General features: G+C 44.1%; 2 protein-coding genes, 2 long non-coding RNA genes and 4 other non-coding genes across 12 annotated transcripts in view; 3 read left to right on the forward strand and 5 right to left on the reverse strand.

Moving 5' to 3' along the window:
- Positions 1–3,414, forward strand: part of RAB26 (RAB26, member RAS oncogene family) — a 417,846-nt gene extending 414,432 nt beyond the window's left edge. For both annotated transcript variants that reach the window (XM_073636482.1, XM_073636483.1), the window contains one exon: positions 1,495–3,414. In XM_073636482.1, coding sequence (XP_073492583.1) covers positions 1,495–1,597 — 103 coding nt within the window. In that variant the 3' untranslated portion in view covers positions 1,598–3,414. The remainder of the gene's footprint in view (positions 1–1,494) is intronic.
- Positions 3,415–3,853: 439 nt separating this feature from the next.
- LOC141148763 (uncharacterized) lies at positions 3,854–6,300 on the forward strand. The gene is made up of 2 exons (XR_012245251.1): positions 3,854–4,734; positions 4,884–6,300. It is a non-coding gene; the product is annotated as an uncharacterized lncRNA (long non-coding RNA).
- On the reverse strand, positions 6,295–18,116 carry LOC141148762 (uncharacterized). Of its 2 annotated transcripts, XR_012245250.1 has the most exons (10): positions 17,983–18,116; positions 13,730–13,807; positions 13,399–13,529; positions 12,510–12,562; positions 12,188–12,265; positions 11,861–11,992; positions 10,934–11,013; positions 10,652–10,720; positions 7,551–7,583; positions 6,295–6,520 (listed from the first exon to the last, which is right to left on the reverse strand). It is a non-coding gene; the product is annotated as an uncharacterized lncRNA (long non-coding RNA). The 2 variants fall into 2 exon arrangements; XR_012245249.1 differs by lacking the exon at positions 12,510–12,562 and having other exon boundaries at positions 17,983–18,108.
- On the reverse strand, positions 7,433–7,507 carry LOC141101932 (small nucleolar RNA SNORD60). The gene has a single exon (XR_012235061.1). It is a non-coding gene; the product is annotated as a small nucleolar RNA SNORD60 (small nucleolar RNA).
- LOC141101931 (small nucleolar RNA SNORD60) lies at positions 10,817–10,897 on the reverse strand. Its single transcript, XR_012235060.1, has one exon. It is a non-coding gene; the product is annotated as a small nucleolar RNA SNORD60 (small nucleolar RNA).
- On the reverse strand, positions 12,072–12,152 carry LOC141101930 (small nucleolar RNA SNORD60). Its single transcript, XR_012235059.1, has one exon. It is a non-coding gene; the product is annotated as a small nucleolar RNA SNORD60 (small nucleolar RNA).
- On the reverse strand, positions 13,614–13,694 carry LOC141101933 (small nucleolar RNA SNORD60). The gene has a single exon (XR_012235062.1). It is a non-coding gene; the product is annotated as a small nucleolar RNA SNORD60 (small nucleolar RNA).
- A 167-nt stretch (positions 18,117–18,283) lies between the features above and the next one.
- TRAF7 (TNF receptor associated factor 7) overlaps positions 18,284–25,663 on the forward strand; it is a 71,436-nt gene continuing 64,056 nt past the window's right edge. The window contains exon 1 of one of the 3 annotated variants that reach the window (XM_073636480.1): positions 18,284–18,391. The gene's annotated coding sequence lies outside the window, so the exon portion shown is untranslated. The remainder of the gene's footprint in view (positions 18,392–25,663) is intronic. The other 2 variants (XM_073636478.1, XM_073636476.1) reach the window with 2 other exon arrangements.

The following is a 25,663-nucleotide window of genomic DNA, read 5'->3' on the forward strand; positions in this document are numbered from 1 at the left end:
TGGGGTGTCAATGGCAGCTTGTGGTAAGTTTGGGATCTTCTAGGTGCTTGCCTTTTTTGCTTTAGCTTATAGTTCAAAATGTGTAATTACTACAGGTACACTAAAAAGTCATATAGTATAAGCACCCATATTATACTTTGCCTGAACTGGACTACAAAGTTTAGTCTTGGTATACAATGGAAGCAAATCAATTCCACATCCAAAAATATGAAAATTACAACTAGAAAAAAAAAAAAAGTTGGACTTTACTGGCATATCAAGGAGCACAACAAAAGTATAGAAAAAATATACATTTTATTAAATATATTAATAACAACCAAAATAATTTAGTAAAAACAATCAACTTTGTTTACTGTGTGTATAGGCAATTAATTATAAAAAGATACAGTATTATACACACATATCAGTGTCCCTTCCGCATACAGCGTGCTTGTGTAGCAGTGGGGCGAAAGCCAGGAGAAACGGGAGACCTATACTGGGGGAGAGCCGGGAAGAACAAGAGGCGTGTAGTGGGGGTGGGCCAGGAGCGGGAGACCGAAGCACACTGTACAGAAGTAAAAGATAGTAATGTAAGGGGCAAATGTGTGCTGGACATAAAAGTGCTGGGAGACTGATGTGGACACAGAAGTCGGGAAGACTGATGGGGCGACTGATGGGGACGCAGATGTGCGGAAAGGCTTTGATGGGGACGTGGGTGTGCAGAAAGGCTCTAGATGGGACACAGGTGTGCAAGGAGGATAACAGGTGTACCATTCAGTCCTACTGCTGGCAGCCTGTCAAATTCCATTCTGCTATTTTGGATTCATTTTTAATTTTTTTTTTCCAACTAGCAAACGTTTGTAAAATATACGTGGCCCTCAAAGTAAGGCCTCTTTCACACTTCTGCGACCTGAAAGTTGCATGATTTTGATGCGACTTGAAGCCATGCCCATGTAATCTTGATGTCTATGTACTTCAAGGAGCATCAAAGTTGGACTAAAGTAGTGCAGGGACTACTTTGAAGTCACACAGATATGAATGGTACTCATTGGAAATCATGGAGTATGAGACTTTGCAGTCCCAAGTTGCACAAGTAGGAAAGGGGCCTAAAAAGTTTGGCTCTAGAGCAGGGGGTCTCAAACTGGCGGCCCTCCAGCTGTTGCGAAACTACAAGTCCCATCATGCCTCTGCCTGTGGGAGTCATGCTTGTAACTGTCAGCCTTGCAATGCCTCATGGGAATTGTAGTTTTGCAACAGCTGGAGGGCCGCCAGTTTGAGACCCCTGCATGAATTGTATTATCTCCATGCAGAAGCAGCAAAGGACCAGTAGAAGGATTTCCAGCAGTGGCTTGCATGGTATACAAAACCAAGTGAGAACATAAACCACTATTCAGGGATCAGATGGGAAGAGGACATTCATACGTCCTGTCAATTAGTGTCCAAACAGTGCTTTTATTAACCCTTTTTTTTTTTTAGCAATATTTAACATATACAATTGTTATTTTCTTCCAACAGAGAGTTGAAACACAGGTCCATGAAGCTCCCCAATGAGCCCAAATTTAAACTCCATGACTACGTCAAGAAGGAAGTCAAAGGCTCGGGATGCTGCAAGTCCTGATTCTGACACCTGGTTTCTGTACAAAGACTTGATGAGAACTTTCAGCCTCTCCACTAGGGGGGGGTCACTCAAGAACCCACCCAGCACAGCCCCCTTTATTCTGTGGAAGAGCATTCTCTGTGCATGTCTGTGTTTGTATCTGTGAGGGTAGCAATCTGATGCGTTCAACAAAAGGACATCTAAACAACTAGACTGATTCTGCACAGTTGGCCACTAAGCTGTACATAAGGGTGACATTTAGGTATGTTGCATATTTACTGTAAAAACATTACCACATCTGAAACAAAGATCTGTTTTATATATAAAATTACAGTACAGCCGTGCAGAGCTACAATTTATATGTACATATCTGACTGTTCTGGGGCATTGTGTTCAAAAACCTCAATGAATGTATTAAATTTTGGTGGGATTGCCTCACAGAATGCACCGACACGATAATTCAGGGACCAGAGCTGCACATGCTTGCAGGTTTTCTTGAGCAAGCCATCTTCACATCCACTGAAGGTTTGGGTGTCCTTTTGTCCACACATGCATCTGCAGCTCCAGAACCCATCAAGAAGCTTCTGAGCTTTTTCTATATATTTTGCCGTTAACAAGACGAGAAGCTCTGTGTGTAGGTGTTCCAATGCAAAACCATTTAGGTTGGATTCTGTTGTACTTGTTGCTTTAAAAGTAGAGGTAGCCTTTCTGTAAGCCACAGCATATTAATAAAGCACCTTGGCCTCTCACCCAAAAGGTGCAGTATGGAATTCATACACTATGGGCAACTGGCTGCCTCATTTACCAGTACAAGAATTTCAATACAGTTCTAGGTCAGTCAACTTAAAACCTGAAGATTACAGGTTAACAGTTTGGAACTGCCCAATGCAGACTGAAGACACTAAGGCCCCATATGTAGTACCTCAAAGTAATCACACACAAGCTACATCAGTACAGCTTCTGTTGGCTTCCACTCCACTAGAGGATGGCTATAAACAAGTATTTGCATTGATATTGTTCGTTAAAACCATTTGTATTCAGAATCCATTTTAAATGGCAAGGGTTACCCATTCCATATTTACCAACTTGACGCCAATCTATTCCTAACCACAGCTCTCCATACACCATAAAAAGGTGGATAATTCATGGCACTACCAAGAGGCATTTTTTTTGAATCTCACATTCTAGCTGGAGAGCTTCATCTTTTACCTATAAGGGCTAGTTTACACCTTGTCTTTTGCTCGGTGCGTCGGTGGAACTTCAAGCAAGCTTTGCCATAGACTTCTATGGAGGCTTTGAAGCACCACTAAGGCTACACGGGGTATAATTTTTGAAGTGGAAGCATTTATTTAGTGACAGAAGGTTTGACTGGCGTTCAGAGAGCTTTAACAAAGCGTGTCCGAAGCAAGCGTAAACTAGCCGTTAATGTGTGTTGAAGCCATAAGCAAGTGTAATTGAGCCTTAAGATTATAGCTACATGTCATCAGGCCAGAGTAGGGAATTCTCTATTCCACTGTACCCAATATACAGGGCTTTATATACACAGTGCTGCAGCTAGTTGCTACAGTGGCAATTGATGCAATAGATCTGCAGCCCACATATTCCTGGCCTGTATGAAACTTTAGAATTCCAGGTTTTATTTCACTTTAAAATTGTTAGTTTGGGCCAAGGTGGCCCAAAATGAACAGCTATTACTCAATAGATCCAGTAATGGACTGTGGTAGCTATTTGCTATATCAGTATGCAGTGCCGATTTCCAACTGCCAAACAGGCAACTTCCTACCAGATGCTGGAATAAAAAAAAAAAAAAAAAAAAAAAAGAAGGAGTTAGACCCCTTTCACACTAGGAGTTTTTCAGGCACTTTAGCGCTAAAAATAGTGCCTGTAAAAAGCCTCAGCTGCAATCCCAGTGTGAAAGCCCAAGTGCTTTCACACTGGGGCACTGTGCTGGCCTGTCCGGCAAGCAGCTTATTTGAAGCGCTGTAGGATCGGTGAATACACCGCTCCTAAAGCACCCCTGCCCATTGAAATCAATGAGCCAAACTGCAGGTAAAACACTGCTGCAGCAGTGTTTTGCAGGCTGTTTCAACCCTTTTTCGGCCACTAACAGGGGTTAAAAGTGGCCAAAAAGTGCCGCTAAAAATAGGCTGAAAGCTTTGTTATTCAGGAGAAACCATGCATTTTACCCAATACAAGGTTTCCTCTGACTGGTTGAGGTGGAAATTGTAAATTCATCCACCCACCTCAGAGTAAGCCTTGTAGTCATGGGGGGGTGGGGGGGGTGGGGGGGGGAAGAGTCTAATGGCAGAGAAGCCCTCAGGGCAACTACTTCTGGAAGCAGATGAAGTTACCGATACTTATGGTGAAGTGCCCCTTACTGTATTTAGCTACTGATTAAAGCAGAACTTTACCCATCAACAACTTGATAAAAAAAATAATGTTCTTTAGCAAGGAACACATTCCACATTATGCTACCAGAATTAATGTGTGCTATAAATTGCCTCCAGCATTGCGCCGTTTCTTCTTGCTGGAGGCTGCCATTTTGCTGAAGCCCAGAGCTCCTCAACGCCAGCAAGTCATAAAGCAGAACTAAACCAGTTGATTTAACAGTGTCAAAAAAACAAAACAAAAAAAAAAAAAAAAAAAAAAAAAAACCAGTTCCATTCCTGGAACACCAGGATTGCCATATTTGCTTGTGTCCTCAACCAAACAGTCAAATGGCTGGTGTTAGAACTGATCACATGTGCAGCACCATTGCAGTTGCAGATCAAACAGAAGCAGCTTCCTTGGCTGTAAAGGATAGGTGGTTTAAATTAAGCTTTAAGGCTGTCAGCAGATCGGCCTCTACAAACTCGGCAGTGTCTAAAAATAAAGAGTAACTGAGCATGTGCAGAGCAGGGAGAGTTTATTACTGAATTTTAACCAGTATAGAGCCTTATTTTTTTTAAGCCGTTTACATAACTATACCTGCAAAAGGGGCCAGCCTGAAGTGATGTAGCAGGACTTACTTTAAAGGTTGTCTAAAACATAGCCTTTAAAACCAAAATGTAATATTTTCCCACCACTAGCTTGTTATGCAAAAGAATGGATGAGGGACACCAGTTACATTGGTCATCTCTCTCAAGCACATCCATGTGAAGACTTCTGGGGAAGTTGGTGTAGAGCAGTGGTTCTCAACTCCTGTCCTCAGGACCCACTAACAGGCCAGATTTGCAAGATAGCTCAGCGATTGCAGTATTCTAGTCTGCATCTCCAAGACAATACTTATAATCTGGACTGTTAGTGGGTCCTGAGGACAGGAGTTGAGAACCACTGGTGCAGAGGATATTGAAAGGACCCTAAAGCCAGGTATACACCATTAGGTCTTTGTTCAACCTCCACGGGTCAAAAAAAAAAAAAAAAAAACCTCCACTTAAAACCCAGCTCTGGTCGGAGCCGCTGTACTAACCATGTGAGTTTAGTAAAGTGATCTCCCCCGCTGAGCTGTTGTGTTCTGACAGAGGGATCACGCCCGCCCCCGCTCCGATCAGCACTCTCTGCAATTGGCCAAGACCCAAGAGCACTGATCAGGAGTTGGTCGGCTGCTGGTTTTTCAGCATGCACATCCAACAGAAGCCGGCCAAACAACTTTTTTTAACCGGCCGCGGTCTCCCACCATTCAGCCTGTGTACCCAGCTTAAAAACACACTGGTTACTTTCCCTCACTATATTAGTACTTTTTCCAGAAGGAGCAAAGTTTCTAATCAATAAAACCCACAACTTTCACTGAGTCTTATACAAGGCAGGCATATGCAGAGAACACGCAGGCCGAATATCGGCTGAAATCAGCCATTACAGTAGAAACTCCCACAGCCCATGTTTACAGCTGCCCATCCAACAGAAGCCGATCTCACCAGTCTTCTGTTGAATGAGCATTCATAAAAACCAGCAGCCAATCGGCATCCTGTGGGCCGCATGTCCAATTCTTGCAGCAAAACTGAAAAATGTGCAGGTCATTTAAGACTACAATTTATAGCGTCCAATGACCATAAAGAGCTTCCCCAACCAAGCTTACAGATATTACTTCAAAGTAGTCCTGGTTTACATGATGGGTAAAGTTTTATGCCTCTTTCACACAGGCAGCTGTTCTGCCGCTGTTAAAAGCATGTTTTGTCATTTTGAAATTCCTAGACTCCAGGCACAGCGATCACTTGCACAATGCTATTAGCAGTGTTTACATGCGGCTGTGTTTAGCTGTGGTGGAACATTCTTTCCATTTCTGATGTGCTTCCCGTTTCTTTCCTCGTTGCCACTATCCGCAGGAAAAAAAAAAAAAAAAAAAAAAAAAAAGTACACTGCGATTACCTGCAGTTATGTACAGATAGCTGCGCCAAATCAGTCCTGGACAAAGTCAAATTTATTTTTTCTAACTGCACAAAACCCCATGTAACAAAACCGTCGCTAAATGCAGTGTGTGAATGGGGCAATAGGAAAGCATTGTGTGAGTTTAGGTGTGGTAGATAACTTCACCTGTCTGCAGCTAAAAGCCGAATTCAATCCGCCCGTGTGAAAGAGGCCTTACAATTGCAGCAAGAGGAAATCAACTGCACAGGACTTTTACAGCAGACAAAGGGTCTGCTTCTATTAATTCTCAACCGTTTTATTCTGTAGTGCTAGCAATTACAATAGTAAGTGTTCACTGTATAATTTTGTAAAACATTTAAAAATAAAAAGTATGCTTGTAATGCCAAAGTTGTTTATTGAAATGACCACAAACATTTTCTCAGCTGGAGCAGAGCTACAGTGCCACCTTGTTCCATTTAACTAACTGAACCAGCAAACCTGGTTCACCCATAACATGGCTGCCGTTGGAGTACCAAGGTGATGTTTAGCTGGTTAACCGTCCTTCGTTGTGTCACTCTAGCTGCTGCAATCAGTTCCACAATTTTAGACTCCAATCAACTCCTGGGGAGAAGACAAAGAATTCAATTAACAGCTGTTTCTACACAATCTTACTGATTAACGAACCAAACATAGGCAACAGTTTTAGCAGATGGCTAGAATTAAAAGCAAGCCGATTTCCCCCTTCCCCCACCCCAATATTGCAGCGTGTACTCTAAACAATATATTGCACCTTCCCCGTTCCTTAGATGTGTTGGCCTCAGCCAATCAGGAGGGAGAACCTTGGACAGCTGAAACACTCCGACATTTCTAGACGGAGGGACCTTAGGTGAGTATTAGGGGGGGCTGCTGCACAGTTTTATCTTAATGCATCAAGATTTAAAAAATAAAAAAAATAAAAAAACCCTTCTGCCTTTACAACCACTTTAACCAGATTTTTGGCAACAAATATATTGGTGCATCCCTATTGCTCAGACAAGCTCAGCTGATGCAAACAAGCAGGTATGCACTTCACCTGGAGAAACATTCAAGCTGCGCTCAAGGTAAACCACTAAACGCACATGTAACACGGCTAGAAGTGTCCAAAGGACCTCTTCCAGTACCATGTTGTCAACATTTTTGGCAATTTTATAGCCTGGTCACCTATTGCACCAAGAACATGACTGGACGTTGAAGAAGCAGTAGACATTCAATAATTCTTGGGCTTCTTCTTACAAGGTGTAAAGACTATTGACTGGTGACATTTTGCAGAAAAGCTGACTGTATCCTAGTGCCAGAGCCGGGACAAATAAAGAAAGCTTCAAGAATAGCCATTACCCCTTCCTGCAAAAAGCCATCCTTTAGGTGTGCCGCCAATTCCAGGACAGTGCACCCCCCCCCCCGCAGCAGTAGATGGAAGGGTCAGCTGTGATAGGGAACTGTCTGAAAGGTTTCCTTTTACACAAAAATGACATCTAGAAACATTTTTAATTTAAAGAGCCTCAGATAAAGCATATCAGCACCAGAGTGCTCAGATGAGGTGTCAGAAAGTTTAAAGTATCATCAGTGGCTCTCATTACAAAATCAATATAATTTACAAGATAAAACAAATTACCTTTTTACAAATCACCACCAGCTTCATGCCAACCTTAAAAGAAAAAAAAAAAAAAAAAAAAGTCAGATACATTTTTTTTAAACTGATTTTTAACCACTTCAATCCCAGGCACTTAGACACCTTCCCGCCCAGGCCAATTTTCAGCGCTGTTGCATTTTGAATGACAATTGCGCAGTCATGCAACACTGTACCCAAACAATTTTTTTATCATTTTGTTCCCACAAATAGAGCTTTCTTTTGGTGGTATTTGATCACCTCTGCGGTTTTTATTTTTTGCGCAATAAAAAAAAAGACCAAAAATTTGGTAAAAAAAAAAACAAGTTTTTCTTTGTTTGTTAAATTTTTTGTAAATAAGTACGTTTTCTTCTTCAATGACGGGCACTGATATGACGGCACTGATGGGCACCGATGAGATGGCACTGGTATGCGGCACTGATCACATTGATGGGTGGCATTGCTGGGCATCCCTGATTTAAAATGGTGCAGATTGGGCACATGTGGATGGCCATCCACAAGTTGCTCGGCTCCCTGGTGGTCCTGGCGGCTTCCCTGGTGATCAAGTGTGGGCATCCGAGGGGGGGCTGCGCTGATAATCAGCGCAGACCCCCCCCTGCCAGGAGAGCCGCCGATCGGCTCTCCTCTACTCGCGTCTGTCAGACGCGAGTGAGGAAAAGCCGATCAACGGCTCTTCCTATTAACATCGTGATCAGCCGTGATTGGACATGGCTGATCACGTGGTAAAGAGCCTCCGCCGGAGGCTCTTTACCAAGATCGGTGGAGCGGTGTGTCAGACTGACACACCGCTCCACCGATCGCCGCGATGCATGCGGCGGCATGTTATCCTGCTGGGCGTAATATGGCGCCCAGTCAGGATAACCGAACCACCGCCCGGCATCTGCTATGGGCCGGGCGGGAAGTGGTTAAAGAGTAGAAAAAGATTAACCATACAAGTCATTACAATTTATGTGAGAAAATGCACCCGATTGGCTGCCACAGGAAGGAAGAAGTTCTACTCACCTGCTCTGTACAATTGTTTTGCACAGAACAGCCCAGATCCTCCTGTTCTCAGGTCCCCTGGTGGTGCTCCAGGCCCCTTCCTCCTCCTAAGTGCCCCCACAGCAAGCAACACCCGAGCCACAGCTCAGCATGTCCACTTGAATCTTTACAACCACTAACTAGGGCACAAGCTCTTTGTCTAATGGTCTGTCTCAGCTTTGAAAACCAGCCCTATCCAAGTCCTATTTAGTAGAGCATACATCTGCTAGAACAGCTAAACATACACAAGCTTAGGTGTATTCTTAAAAAAAGGCAGACTGCCCACCATGAGGATAAGAGCAGGGACAAGGCTTGCCGGACACAAGTCTGCAAACCAGTCCTCTGGAACACCTACAACCAGCATTAAATAACTCCCAAACAGGACAGTAAGCTGACATGCCTGTAAGATTACACATTAAATTGCAAGCTGAAGTAACTTCTACAGTAATTGCAGCAAATAACCTAGCAGCTAATTTAATATAAAAGGGGGACAGGATTGATCATTCTGTTTGTAGGTTAATTATTTAGCATCTATAGCCCACAGAAGTAGTGTGTCAGACTAGTTTAAATTTTCTACCATGACCCCAGAACTTTGTACAAATAAAATAGCCACCAATAGCATGGCTTCCCTGGAGTTAATATTTAACCATGAAAATGTAAGCCATTTCAACTGGATGTTTAGACTTGCAGATAACGGGCCAACTTTCTGTAGACCTTTGACAGAAAAGGTAACCATAATCTGTGGCAGGAGTATATGAACTGCAGATAGGGTTTATGTACACTCCCATAGCTCCCCATCAGCTATACATACTTCTCAAGATAAGATTACAGCCTTTAGCTAGCTACTGTTGTGACACCAAGCCTGCTTCTGTACACATTTCAGATTGAGGCCTAATGCCCATACAAACGAGCGGAAATTCCGCCAGCAAAAGTCAGATGAGAGCTTTTGGTCTGAAAATGCGACCGTGTGTATGCTCCATAGGACTTCCAGCAAAAATATTGAGAGCATGTTCTCAATTTTTCGGTCGGAAAAAGTTCCGATCGGAAATTCCAATCGTCTGTACCAATTCCGATGCGCAAAATTCCTACGCATGCTTGGAAACAATTCGACGCATGCTCGGAAGCATTGAATAATCGGACCAACTGTTGTCACCCTCTCACCAAGCTGCTTGGCAATGGTCTTGAAGCCCATTCCAGCCTTGTATAGGTCTACAATCTTGCCCCTGACATGCTTGGACAGCTGTTTGGTCTTGGCCATGGTGGAGAGATTGGAATCTGGTTGCTTCTGTGGACAGGTGTCTTTTATACAGGTAACAAGCTGAGATTAGGAGCACTCCCTTTTAAGAGTGCTCCTAATCGCAGCTCGTTCCCTTTATAGAAGACACCTGGGAGCCAGAAATCTTGCTGATCAAATACTTATTCCACTCCACATTCCACATTAAAATGCAAAACAATTTATAACTTTTTACTGTATATTTTTGTTATTCTGTCTCGCATAAAATAAACCTACCGTTAAAATTATAGACTGATCATTTGTCAGTGGGCAAACGAACAAAATCAGTAGGGGGATCAAATACTCCTCTTCCCCCCACTGTATGTCAAAATCACTGAAGTGTGAATGTGGAACAAAGACACCACAGGTAGCTAGAATGTCCCCAAAACAAAATTTCTCCAATGATAAGAAATATCAGTGGTGGCTGCCATCATTTAAACTATTTTCCTTTCCCAAGATTGTTAAAGGAAGTGAGAGGTAGTCCACACACAAGGGAGCCAGACAAGTTCTAAATCCACTCGAGCCAAATAAGGGTTTGGACAAAGTCCCACTAGAAATTTTGCATAGTTCTAAAGGTTTTGTTCAAACTGGGCATTTATAGATAACCCCTGGGAGTCATAACCCCCCCCCCCAAAATACTGCGGCCATCCCACCAACTTACAGCCTTTTATTCCAAGGTTCCAGACAGGGCTTGGTGCTACAGCATAGTAGCCATAGAACTAGCCATGTGCAGTAAAAAACAAAAATGACATGATTAAGACAGTTTAGATAACCACTACAGGCAAACACTTACCACGGTCTTCCAGACATCACCATGCAGAGATGGTCTACGAGAATGATGAGTTTACACCAAAATATTTGCCTTGTAAAAGAAAAAAAAAAAAAAAAAAAAAAAAAATTTTAAAATCATTTATACAACCACGTTGGGATGCTTAACATTAACATTTTTATTTGGCAGCTGCCTCAGCCCAATAAGAGAATCATGAAGCTGTTTAACAGTTTCATATGAGGTGTCAGAATTTAGGGTACATCATGGGCAACGTCAAAGCTAAGATACAGGGGGAACTAAACTCACCTGATCATGGAAAGTCCATGTACTGCCATGGAGAGGGTGCATAGTACAAAGTACCATGTCTCTGGTCAGACATGTTTTATCTGAAAAGCAAGCAATGAAAAAAAGGTTATCAACTGAATGGTCAGGACAAAAAAAAAAAAGTCATATTTACAATTGTTAAAGTAGAGATGTGAACATTTCCTCACGTTAATGCAGAAATAAAGGCAAACCATTAAATTCCCAGCTGAAGTATGTATGTGTGAACTGTCCTACAGAACCTGGCACCAACAGATTCTTCCATCCACATGTGGTTGGAGGAATCCTCCCCCACCAAGACATAGTATCCTGGCTGCAGTACCTCCCAATGTTGACTGATTGAGAACTTTCCCAACATGTCCCTTCAACAGATGTCTATAAAAACCAATCTTGCAATCAGTGTATGGTCATTCATTTTGAAGGGACTTGGAACTTTACACAGGACTGTCTTTACTCCTGGTGACTGAACAAAAAGTACAGGACAGATTGGGGAATTTACCACAGGTAGCTAGAATGTCCCTAAAGCAAAAATCTTTCCTATAAGAAATATCAGTGGTGGCTGCCATCACTTCAACTATTTTCCGCTCCCAAGATTGTTACAGAGACAGGAAGTGAGGGGTAGTCATCCCACCAGGGACCCAGACAGGTTCTATATCCACTCTAACCAAACAAGTGTTTGGGCAAAGTCCCACTAGAAGTTGAGCATCTTTCTAAAAAGATTGTGCAGACTAAGCATTTCGAGATGACCCCTGGAAGTCATAACACCCCCCCACATACCAGCTTACATCCTTCCATTCTAAGGTTCCAGACAGGGCTTGATGCTAAAGAACAGTAACCAGCCAAGTATGTGCAGTAAAACCAAAAATGAAGGGATTAAGAATTTAGATAACCGCTACAGTCACCAACACTTACCACGGTCTTCCGGATATTGCCATGCAGAGATAGCTTATGAGACAGATGTTGCATTTACACTACAGTCTTCAAGACCTCATCATGCAGAGATTTGTCTACGAGATTGATGCGTTTACACCAAATATTTTTGCCCTGCAAGATAAAAACAAGCCATTTATGCAACCCATTACTAGACCACCACAATGGGATGCTTAACATTTGTATTTGGCAGCTGCCTCAGCCCAATAAGAAAATCATGAAGCTGTTTAACAGTTTCATATGAGGTGTCAGAATTTAGGGTACATCATGGGCAACACCAAAGATAAGATACAGGGTAACTAAACTCACCTGATCATGGAGGGTCCTTGTAATGCAACAGAGGGTGCATAGTACAAAGTATCAGGGCTCTGGTCAGACATGTTTTATCTGAAAAAAAAGCAATAAAAAAAAATTGACTGAATGGCTAGAACAAAAAAAGTGGCAATATTTACAATTGCCATGTTAAAGTAGAGTTGTGAACATTTTGTTGCTTTAATGCAGAAGTAAATGCAAACCATTCAATTCACAGCCTATGCATGTAATGTCCTACAGAACCAAGAACCAACAGATTCTTCCATCCACACATGTGGTTGAAGGAATCCTCACCCCCACCAAGACACTGTCGCAGTACCTGCCAATGTTGACCGATCGAGAACTTTCCCAACATGTCCCTTCAACAGATGTCTAAAAAAAAAAAAAAAAAAAAAAAAAAAAAAGTCTTGCAATCAGTGTATGGTCATTATTTTGAAGTTACTTGGAACTTACACAGGACTTTACTCCTGGTGACTGAACAAAAAGGAGTGAACAGATAGGGAAATTGATCAGTTCAGTTTTATTTGTTTGGTCTTCAATTGTTTTCTTGTATCCATTTTAGGCCTAAGCTTTTTTCAGACAATGGAAAGCTAGTTACTAGTTACTAGACGACTGGGGTGTAAAAATTGCACATTGCTGCCAAACAAGTCTACTGGGGCCAAAAAGGCAATCATGTCCCAAAAAAGCTCCTGTACTCTGAGCGTTGAGCAGCAGCACATTACAGCATGAAAATATACAGATTTTGGAAATACTTCAAAACCACTGAAGTGTGAATGGGGGACAAAGATACCACAGGTAGTTAGAATGTCCCCAAAACAAAATTTCTCCAATGATAAGAATTCAGTGGGGGCTGCCATCACTTCAACTACTATTTTCATCTCCCTAGATTGTTACAGAGACAGGAAGTGAGGGGTAGTAGGGGCAGGTTCTATATCTACTCTAGCCAAACAAGTGTTTTGACAAAGTCCCACTAGAAGTTGAGCATCTTTCTAAAAAGTTTGTACAGAACAAGCATTTTGAGATTACCCCTGGGAGTCAAAACACCCCCCCCCCCCCAACATACTGCAGCCATCCCACAGCTTACATCCATGCCAAAGTTCCAGACAGGACTTGATGCTAAAGAATAGCATAACTAGCCAAGTATGTATGTAAAACCAAAAATGAAGGGATTAAGAATTTAGATAACCACTACAGTCACCAACACTTACCATGGTCTTCCAGATATTGCCATGCAGAGATAGCTTATGAGATCGATGTTGCATTTACACTAGTCTTCCAGATCACACCATGCAGAGATTTGTCTACGAGATTGATGTGTCCACACCAAATATTTTTTGCCCTGCAAGACGATAAAACAAGCCATTTATACAAACCAGGACTAGACCAACACGATGGGATGCGTAACATTTTTTTTATTTGGCAGCTGCCTCAGCCCAATAAGAAAATCATGAAGCTGCTTGACAGTTTCATATGAGGTGTCAGAATTTAGGGTACATCATGGGCAACACCAAAGATAAGATACAGGGGAACTAAACTCACCTGATCATGGAGGGTTCTTGTAATGCAACAGAGGGTGCATAGTACAAAGTATCAGGGCTCTGGTCAGACATGTTTTATCTGAAAAGAAAGCAAGGAAAAAAACGTTTATCGACTGAATGGTTAGAACAAAAAAAAAAAAAAAAAAAAAATGGCCATATTTACAATTGTCATGTTAAAGTAAGTCGTGAACATTGTTGCTTTAATGCAGAAGTACAGTATTTATCGGCGTATAACACGCACCTCAATTTAGGAGGGAAGTTGAAGGGAAAAAAACTTACATTTAAATGCCCATCATTGCAGCCTTGCCCGTCCAGCCTTGCCCAGTGCAGCCATGTCAGTGCAGCCTTCCCCAGTGTCCAGTGCAGCCTTGCCCCAGTGCAGCCTTGCCCCAGTGCAGCCTTGCTGAAGCCTCTGAGCTTCAAAATTGCAGACCGCGATTTGAAAATGACGCCGCCGGCGCCGAAATACACAGAGCCGGTCCTCGGCTCTTCTCGGCGGCTCTCGTTTACTTTTGGTTCCACTCGGACGGTGAGCGGAGCTATCCGAAACTAGCCGAGTATACTCGGCTAGGTTCGGGCGGCGCTCGAGTGAAACCGAAAGCTGCCGAGAAGAGCCAAGGACCGGCACTGTGTATTTCGGCGCCAGCGGTGCCATTTTCAAATCGCGGTCAGCGATTTTTTAGTTCTGACAGGTCAGGATCGCAGGGGATCGGCGTATAACACGCACCCGCGATTTTCCCCTGATTTTAAGGGGAAAAAAGTTCGTGTTATACGCCGATAAATACAGTAAATGCAAACCATTCAATTCACAGCTGATGTATACATATGTATATGTGAACTGTCCTACAGAACCTAGAACCAACAGATTCTTCCATCCACACATGGTTGGAGGAATCCTCCCCCACCAAGACATTGTATCCTGGCCACAGTACCTGCCAATGTTATGGTTATAGATTATACAATTTTCTTTCCTTCAACCAGTCAGCACTGATAAGGGAATCCTCCCCACTATGCAAGTGTTCTGCCAGCAGGAGGTTTCTCACCCATCAGAAACCAACAATCACTGCTGCTGTCTACTGGTGGTGATCACACAAATAACCCAATAGGCTGGTTGATCCCCCCCAGAACCGAGTCTTCCCCCAGAATTATATCCCATCATGATATAACCAACAGGAAGAATGCTGCACATGCACTCCCTATCCATGAACAACTTCTGAATTAGTCGCCTGAAAAGCCAGAATGGGTTATGACCGGTCCATCACGTTCTTGCTCAAAGACCGATATCCTTAGTCACTGCCCTAATTGTGTAGAGTTGGGGGAGGAGAATGAAGGTCTACTTTAACATACACATGTGAACTAGGATCATTGGAATACATTGGATTTACAGTACATGCATTCTGCATGCATTTCAGGGATCAGTTCACACCAGAATACAGTGTAAAAAGGCATGTTCTGTACGTTTCTCCTGCACTGCATGTGAAGACACTGCCCTTGCGAAAAGTGAACGGGTGGCAATTAACCAATCCAGGTCCGCCCTATAGCAGTATTACTGCTACAGGGTGGCACCCCGTGCACTGGATCACATACATCTACCAGTATTTCTCAACTCCAGTCCTCAAGGCGCTACGACAGGTCATGTTTTCAGGAATTCCCTCAGATGAAACAGCTGTGGTAATTACCAAGGCAGTGAAACTGATCAAATCACCTGAAAATGTGACCTGCTGGGGCACCTTGAGGACTGGAGTTGAAAAACACTGATACACACATGTGATCCGACACTTTTGGGTAGGGGGCCCGTATGCTGTGTAATCAGTGGGAGCAGCTTGGCTGGTACCGAAGACTGTCTGCCGACTATGAGGAAAAAAAAAAAAAAAAAAAAAAAAAAAAAAAAAAAAAAAAAAAAAAAACACAGAATGGTGAACTGCCTACGTAAACAAGGCAGGTCGCCGTTCTGACAGGAGGGTAGGGGTGGAATTTGTGTCCCTGCATAGCATCTTACACAGTATAGTGAAATGATGAAGGCATTTGATTTTTTTTATTGGATAGGTTTTATAGCAGAAAGTAAAAAGTAATACAAAAAAATAAAAATTGAAAGCTCCTCCAGTCTGCTCAAGCAGAGTAGCGAACACATACATAGGTCATGCACACATGCAAGGTATCGCTGCGATCGTAGAGAATAATAATTCTAGCACTAGATCTCCTCCAGCTCTAAACAGGTAACCTGCATGAATTTTTAAAGCATCACTAATAAGGATTAAGTACAGTAGTTTGGCGCGATTCCACAAGCAATTTTTAAGCATGACATGATCAGTATCTATGTACTCAGAACACCTTCCATATAACAAAAAAGGGGTATATTTTGTGCTTCTTTTAATTCATTAAAGTGTATGTATTAAAAAAAAGAAAAATTGCCGTGTCACAAAAAATTGCAATGACAACCATTTTATTCTCTAGGATCTCTGCTAGTGGGGTTCTAAGTAATTTTCAAGCAAAAAATACTGTAAACAACAAATGTCAGAAAAACGCTGGGTTTTACTTCCTCCTTTAGCCCCAGCAAAGTAAAAGTATAATGGGCTAGTATGCATCACATACTAGCCCATTATGTGCCACTTACCTGCAAAGACCCTGCACCCATCCTCACCCCTCTACCCTCCGGGGCCGTGAACTCTGGCTCTGACGGCCGGAGCCGTGTGATGTTATGCCCGTGTGTGAGCCGTCAGTCACGACACTTGCGAGTGAAGAAACAGAAGGGAGGTCCATTTCTTCACAGCGCATGCGCCGACATTGGCGCACTACAAGGTACATATCTCCTAAACGTCGCACATTTAGGAGATATTTCCACTACCTACAGGTAAGCCTTATTCTAGGTTTACTTATAGGTAAAAGTGACAATTAGGGGGTTTACAACCACTTTAAAAGCAGTTGTACAACCACTGGACATGTTTTTTTTTTTCTTCATGCAAGGTAAAGTCATAACGTGCATCGCCGCGATATCAGCGCTGCAGGGGCTTCCATTTTCACATGTCTTCCTTAGTGCTGATGGTCCAGTTTTGTCTGCGTTGCAGGACGGGTTTGCTGTGTTGAACGGCTGGTTTTGCCTGTGTGAAAGGGCGGGATGCATCACAGACAAATGCAACTCTTCCGCACAGCCACTAGCCGCCCTCCAGCAGCAGCGATGCACAATCTGAGAACTACGGTCTCCCCCCATTTGTATAGGTTTAAATTGTGCCTGTGAAATAGTATCTCCCATCGCGAGACGCCTACGATCTGCGCATGCGCCCTGGTTACGTCAGCCCAGCCGATCGGCAAATCAGCTGTTGTGCAGTTCCGTACGGCGCATGCGCAGTACATCCCGGGCACTTCGATAGAACACCCCATGCAATTGTAAACACAGCAAAAAACCTAGAAAGGATGAAAGTACTCCAACGAGCTTAGGTTACACCATTGCAGCGCCTTGATGTGCATAAAGTGCGGCATTGCTCTACACGGGGGGTGCAATACAAACACATTACGGCCCTTTCACACCAAACGCAGTCGGACACATTTTGAACCGCATAGACAACCCAAAATCAAGGCAATCCTATGGGCATAGTTCACATTGCAGCACAGTTCCAAAATGTGCATTTTTTTTTTTTCCCACACTACAAACGCACCACATCACTCCGTTTCAGCACCAGTTCACACCACATGCAGCCCTGTGCATTTTTTTCCTGCATCAAAAGTGCATGGAAAGTAGGTTATACGTTACCAATTACATAGTTCACACCAGTGCAGTCAGTCCCAAAAAAATGATAAGGTAGAACATGCGGCATTTTTCCTGGACTGTACTGAACGTGGTAAAATACATCAAAAATGCACCAGAACACAGTACAGTGGGGGGAAAAAACGAATCTGGAACGCATGCAGAAAAAAAAATGCACCAGAACACGTTAAAAACACACATAGAAACATCTGGAACGCGTTTTGCAGTGTGAATCCGCCCTTAAAAGGAAAGCCAAGCCCAAAAAAACATAGAAAAACGCATTCAAGCGCACAAACGCATAAAAACATGCAGTAAAAAACGCAGCTGTGTGCAGCTTGTGGTTGGAATGGGCCCCAGACATACACGTGACGTGTAAATACAATTTACAAAAAAAAAACCTGAACCGAATACCTAGGAATGTGCATTGTACGGCATGCAGACACAAAGCTGGAGGTGTGACTTCCCAGCACACTATCTTATCACTGGGGCCATAAACCGCCATAATCCTTTACCTTCAGATATCCACACACCCCGCTCCACCCACAGAAAGGACCGGCCACACTGCCGCTGCTAACTATATAGTCCTCCGAATGCAGCTTCCCCATTGGACCTCTGAGTCACATGCCACCAACGCAGCCAACGGGCGCTCTTTCTCTCGCCCTCCTAGGCAGAGGCTTGCTCTGGAACAGGCATTGCCTCCTCAATGGACTCCGCCAGCGGCTAGAGGGCGCTCTGAGACGCACGGATTAGCGAGGTTAGACGGCGGGGAGGGGGGCGCGCACGTTAGGCTGCGGTGGCGCGCTTCCCACAATGCCTTGCGCGGTGGGAATTCCCGGAATGTGGCTGTGAGGAGGGGGAGGGGCCAGTCAGCTGCTGTGAGGAGAGGAGGGGGGGAAAGCCGGAAAACATGGCGGCGGACTGGTGAGTGTATCATGGAGAGAAACGGGGGAGGATAAAAGCCGTCTGGGGGCGGGCAGTCTCACTTCGGTGGCTGCAGCGGAGGACAGGCCTGTGGTCCGTGTCAGGGTGCTGGAGACAGACATACAGATGGGGGAGGGGTTGCTTGTAAAGAGGAACTCCTCACCCGGGACACACGTTAATGATCAGCTGGGCTGACGTACAGCTAATAGGAGTGCTGGGATCTGTCTGTATACTATCCCCCCCCCCCCCCCCTCAGAGGTGATGTGGGGTCTCCCTGCCTGGATAGGAGGGGCTGATATCATCCTAATAATAAGCCTCACCTACAGAGATGTCCCATATTGAAGATCTTATTTCAGGCTTTTTTTTTACTTTATTTCACCTGCTGATCCTGCCAGTAACACACATCCTGTCGTAGGGTGTCGCACTTCCTGACGTAGGGTGTCACACTTCCTGTCGTAAAGTGTCGCACTTCCTGTCGTAAAGTGTCGCACTTCCTGTCGTAAAGTGTCGCACTTCCTGTCGTAAAGTGTCGCACTTCCTGTCGTAGAGTGTCGCACTTCCTGTCGTAGAGTGACAACGCTGGCTGTTGTGGGGGAGCAGCGTTGTCACCCCGCTACTATAAACACCTCCCCCCCCCTCTCCTCCATGACAATGGAGGGGGGATTTGTAGTTTACAGACAGGAAACATTCAGTGCCGGTTCACACCACAAATTCTGCTCTCCGGATGTGTTTTCTGCATTCGCCTTTTTACCCACTCACCGACCAGCCGCCATCGGCTCGTTCCCGCCAATCACCGTATCTCTACGTCGGTCCGTTTTACAGCTATAGCAGTCGCCCGCCGCACAAAGCCGACCGCCGACCACCCGCGATCGCTCCGCAGAGAGCCAGAACGGGGATCTGTCAATGTAAACAAACAGATCCCCGTTCTGACCGGGAAGTAGAGAGAGATCGCTGTTCCTGATCACTAAGGGTGAGCTCAGGCGTGTTCGCCAGTCCACGCGCCCGCCAGGAAGCTGACACTCCGCAGTGCCAGTCACAGGTAGTGAGGAGTGTCACCTTCCTGGCGGGCACGTGGACTGGCGAACACGCCTGAGCCTACCCTTAGTGATCAGAAACAGCGATCTCTCTCTCTCTCTCTCTGTACTCCCAGTCAGTCCCCTCCCCCCACAGTAAGAAACACCTCCCTAGGGAACATATTTAACCCCCCCCCTAGTGTTTAACCCCTTCCCTGCCAGTGACATTTATGCAGTAATCGGTGCATTTTTATAGCACTGATCGCTGTATAAAGGTCAATAGTCCCAAAAAAGGTGTCCGATCTGTCCACCGCAATGTTGTAGTCCTACTAATAAATAAATAAAAAAATAAAATAAAAAATCGCTGATCACCACCATTACTAGTAAAAAAAAAAAAAAATAATAAAAATGCTATAAATCTATCCCCTATTTTGTAGACACTATAACTTTTGCGCAAACCAATTAATATACGCTTATTGCGATGGCCTGGTCATTAAGGGGGTAAATCTTCCGGTCCTTAACCACTTCCCGCCCGCCGGCCGTCATATGACATCCTTGACTTTCCGGGGTTATATCTGAATGATGCCTGCAGCTACAGACATCATTCAGACATCGGCTTTTTCAGTCGGCGATTCCCTACACCATAAGAACGATCATAGCAGCTGTTCCGCCGCTTGATCGTTCTTAACGGGCGGCGGGAGGGGATGTCCCCCTCCCGCCGCCCTCCAGTGCTTCTACTGACTCGCCGCTTCCATCGGTGAGTCGGAGACGGGATCCGCCGGCCTCGGATGGTGATCATAGAGATTTCCAGCGGACCAGATGGTCGCCGGAGTCTCTATGATCGTTTGGAGGCCGGGCGCGATGTTATGACGTCACGCCCGGCCTCTGCATTAAAAAAAACAGCGCCGCCTCGGCTGGGAAGCGGGGATCGTTTTTTTTTTTTTTTTTTTTTTTTATTTCAGGCTTCCCAGCCTAGAGGTGAGATGTGGGGTCTTATTGACCCCCATATCTCACTGTAAAGAGGACCTGTCATGCCATATTCCTATTGCAAGGGATTTTTAAATTACTTGTAATAGGAATAAAAGTGATCACAATTTTTTTTTTTTTTTAAATGTCAAACTAAAAAAATAAAAGTCAAATTAACAATAAAAAAAAATAAAAATTAAAGTGCCCCTGAGCTTGCACGCAGAAGCGAACGCATACGTAAGTCCCGCCCACATATGAAACCGGTGTTCAAACCACACATGTGAGGTATCACCGCGAACGTTAGAGCGAGAGAAATAATTCTAGCACTAGACCTCCTCTGTAACTCTAAACATGTAACCAGTAAAAAACTTTAAAGCGCCGCCTATGGGGATTTTTTAGTACCAACGTTTGGCGCCATTCCACGAGCGTGTGCAATTTTGAATTGTGACATGTTAGGTATCTATTTACTCGGTGTAACTTCATCTTTCACATTATGCAAAAAAATTGGGCTAACTAATGCTTTGTTTTTTTTTTTTTTTTAAGCATGAAACTGCTTTTTTTTTTTTTTTTTAAAAAAGCGTTCGAAAAATTGCAGCGCAAATACCGTGCGAGATAAAAAGTTGCAACGACCGCCATTGTATTCTCTAGGGTCTTTGCTAAAATAAACATATATAACGTTTGGGGGTTCTATGTAATTTTCTAGAATAAAAATGATGAATTTTACATGTAGGAGAGAAATGTCAGAATTGGCCTGGGCACAAAGTGGTTAAAGCTTTATTTCCCCATTTTTTTTCTTAGTTTCAAATCATGACATGCATTTTTCTGCATTCCAGATGCCTTCCATACAAAAAAAAAAAACACAGCATGTTCCACTTTTGTTGCTGGCACTGAAAAGCGCTGCTCTATTGTGAATTTGTGTCATTGGAATCCATGGAAAACACCATCCATGTGATTTGTGTGAACCAGCACTCAGTGTTTTATAATGTGGCTGTATTTGGGATTTAAAGTGGAGCTCCACCCAAAAAGGGTGCCCCCCCCAGCTCCCGGTGCCACATTTGGTACCTGTTTTTGACTAGTAGCTGCTCCCACTTCCTGTTGAGTTTGCCGCCGTGAACTCAGCTGGAGGTTTAGCCCCTCGCCACAGCTGGCCCATTGAGAAAGCGCAGCGCGATTCACCTATGCGCAGTAGAAAACCGTCTCACTACCAGTTTCCCTTAACCAAGATGGCGGTGCCTGGACAGGTAAGTGCCCTAATAGTAAACGTCAGCAGTTACAGTATTTGTAACTTTTTCATTTTTTTGTTAGGGGGGCCGGAGCTCCTCTTATGCCCCGTACACACGGTCGGATTTTCCTACGGAAAATGTTCGACAGGAGCTTGTTGTCAGAAATTCCGACCGTGTGTGGGCTCCATCACACATTTTCCATCTGAATTTCCGTCACACAAAATTTGAAATCTGGATCTCAAATCTTCCGGCAACAAAATCCGTTGTCGGAAATTCCGATCATGTGTACACAATTCCAGCGCACAAAGTTCCACGCATGCTCGGAATCAAGCAGAAGAGCCACACTGGCTATTGAACTTCATTTTTCTCGGCTCGTCGTATGTGTTGTACGTCACCGCGTTTTTGATGTTCGGAATTTCCGACTAACTTTGTGTGACCGTGTGCATGCAAGACAAGTTTGAGCCAACAGCCGTCGGAAAAAAAAACATGGATTTTGTTGTCAGAATGTGCGATCGTGTGTACGGGGCATTATAGTGAAAATTAGATGTCAGCAGCTACAAAAACGGTAGCTGCTGACTTTTAATAAACACACACTCACCTGTCACACGATCCAGCGCCATTCTCACCCCAGCCATTTTCTCCCTGTGTCCTCCCTCGGCGGTGCCGCCATCTTCACTATGGGCACCTGGCTGTGACAGCTTTTGTGGCTTCACAGCTGCGTGCATGCACGAGTGGCGCTACACATGGTGAATGGTCCAGCCATCTACTGGAACCTGTTGTGTGTCCCAGAAGACTTTGGGGGGGGGGGGGCAGAGAATTTCCATCCTAAGGCGATCGGCGCGGAAGTGGTAGCAGGTACCTGTCAAAATCAGTTTCCTGCTTCTCCCCAAAAGCTCCATTTTACAAACAGGAGCGGGAGAGGCTTTAAAGCCAAGCTTCCCCTTTTGGGTGGAGCTCCGCTTTAACTACTTCCAGTTCAGGCCTTTTCTGGCACATTTTTTTACATGTAACAATCAGTATTTTTGCTAGAAAAATTCCTAGAACCCCCAAACAGTGTGTATGTGTATATATAATATAATTTTTTTTTTTTTTTTTTTTTAAAGCAGAAGCCCTAGAGAATAAAATAACGGTCGTTGCAAATTTTTTATTTTTTTTTTTTTATATTCAAAGTTTATTAAAAGATGAAGTATTTGCAAGCATATTACAAGTAATGCAGATATACTTGCCTGTGTTTGCGGCGTAGACATAAACAATAATACAATCAATTTGTTATAAATCAAAATAGGTGAAGTTATAAGGACATGAGTATGGTGGTCGAGTTGTCAGTTTGGCGTAGATCCCTAACCTATCCACTCTGTAGTCAGATGAATAGTTCCAATACTCAGTGGGATCAGATATGAGCGAGCTCTCGATATTCTAATCAAACAGCAGGCTCTGCTTTCTGGCTGTGACTTCATATGGAGGGGGGGGGGGGGGGAGGAAGGAAAGAGAGAGTGTAGAGAAAGGGAAAGGATAAGTATTCGACATTGGATATATCTTAAGTGGTATAAATGACCTAGCTGTTACTGGTGGATAAATCAGGTATTATCATACTGCTAATTCATTGATTCCTATGGCACATAATGTTTTCATATGCTTGATAATACTTGAATATGAGCCATGGCTGCCATGTTTTGTGGAATGACTCTATCTTCTCATTAGCTTGGGCTAGGGTCTCTTCCATTTCATGAATGTCCGAGACCCTGTTTAGCCAGTCAACGATGGAGGGAACCCGTTCAGATCTACAATGTATGGGTAGCAGGGATTTAGCTGCATTAAGCATATGTCTGGAGAGGGAGCGCTTATATTTTTGGAACGAGAAGTTAGACACATGCAGTAGGCAGCAAGCCATGTTCAAGTTAGCTTTGGTTTCAGTGATTTGTTTGATTAGAGAAATGTTGACCTTGTCCCAGTAAGGTGTGATATGCTCACAGTGCCACCATATATGAGAGTGCCTCTCTCTCGCAGTGGCACCCCCAGCACGTCTCTGGTATCTGTGGGTCCCAGCCATGTAACTTGGCCGGCGTGTTATAAAAGTGAGTGAGGAGTTTGTAAGCAGTCTCCTGCATTTTTGTGCTAATAGAGCATTTATGAGCAAAAATACAAGCATACCTCCATTGTTTTGCAGAGAGTTCCAGGCATAGTTCCTCCGACCATTTCCTCCTGAGTCCCTCCGTGCCAGTGGAGCTTGAGTTTTGCAGCCAAGTCTGAAAGGGTTCTGGTGAAGTCCCTTCTACCTGACTTTTTCCTTAGGAAGCTGCCCAATTGAAGGTATACCCAGAGCGGCATGTGTGGTAAGCCCCCCACCTCTTTGAATGAGGCCCATGGTTTCAGCTTGCCTTCCACAAAGCAGTCTCCTGCCAGTAGAATGTCTGCTTGCTGGGTGGGTCTGAACGCCCTGTCACCTACCGCCAGGGTGAAGTCAGGGTTGTCTTTTATGGGGGTCAAGGGACCGTAGGTAGAGGTACCCACTGACTTGGCGGCCACCTTGTGAAAGATTGCTAGAGTAGTTCCCGTCAGTGGGTGTTGCCGCATGCTAGGGGGGTAGCTTTTCCATGGAATCCACGATGAATATTTCAGTGGTATTGGGGAAAGCGCCGTCTCTAAGGAAACCCAGTCCTTCGTCGCCTCATGGCAATGCCAATCTATTAATCTTGTCAAGTGTGATGCTCTGTGATATTTTCCAAAATGAGGCAAGCCCATACCTCCTTGTTGCTTGGGTTTGGTCATTGCAATTTTTTATGTCACTTGGAATTTTAAGAAAAAATACACTTTTTTTTAATTTCACTGCAAAAAAAAAAAAAAGAACACAATACATAACTCATTTTATGTAACATATGAAAGATGATGTTACACTGAATAAATCTTTACCAAACATGTCGCACTTTAAAATTGCGCACGCCCACACAACGGTGACAAATGATGTAAAGTTTACTATCCATAGGGGATGCTTTAAAAGCCTTTACAGGTTACCCCTTTAGATTTAGGCTGGGTTCATACCTATGCGAATTGGATGTGGCTTTCACCGCATCCAATTCGCATGACAGGAGATTGTGACCAACTCTCTATGGAGCCGGTTCAGATATCTCCATTGTGGCTGCGGTGCGGCCCGCACAGGAATGCTGTGCGTCTTTGGCTACGTTTTTCGGGACTGAATTCAGGCAAAAATTTGGCCCTGATTCATCCCTGAAACGGAAAACAGGGATGCCGAACCCCGGCTACGAGCCGCATCTGTCGGAGGTGTGAACCCAGCCTTACACAGGAGATCTGGTGCTAGAATTAGCCCGGGTGCACACTGCACCCAACTTCAAAGTCAGACCCCAGCGCAACTTCGGCGCAACTTTTTTAACAGAAGTCAATGCAAGTTGTACCGAAGTCAGACCAAAAGTAATGCAGGAACCTTTTTCTAAGTCAGAGCGACTCAAGTTGCAATGATTAGAAGGGTTCCATTGCACAGGATGGGGTCTGACTTCTGATGCGACAAGTACTCCAAAGTTGGAGCGACTGTCATATCAGTGTGAACTGGTTCTTACTGGCCATGATCTGAAATTCAAAGTGATACCTCATATGTCTGGGGTGATCGCTGTAAGCGTGCATGCGTGATCACTGAGGGACGGGGACACTTTACAATTTTTTTTTTTTTTAATTATTATTTTTATACCGTTGCTTTATTTTTTTTAAATTTTTTTATCACTTTTATTGGTGTCACAAGAAATGTAAACATTAGGTACTCTGTATGGGGAGATCTGCGGTCTATAAGACCCCAAATCACTCCTCTGCCCTTAAATGCATTTAAAACACCAAGATCGTTGTTTTTGAATGCTTTTGATTTTTTTAAAATTACACTGATGACATCCGGGTAATTCAGGAGTGATGTCAGGTCATCGCTTCCAGGTTAATATATAACGGAGAGCCGATCCTGGCTTTGTTCGACGGTCCGACCATCCGACGTGTCCACGGTGGGATGGGAGAGCCCGAGCAAGCTGCTCAGTGGCTAGTTAGCTGCTAGGATTGCTTTTACCAGAGAGCCA

This window comes from Aquarana catesbeiana, linkage group LG06 (assembly GCF_042186555.1).
Source record: "Aquarana catesbeiana isolate 2022-GZ linkage group LG06, ASM4218655v1, whole genome shotgun sequence".
NCBI lineage: Eukaryota > Metazoa > Chordata > Amphibia > Anura > Ranidae > Aquarana > Aquarana catesbeiana.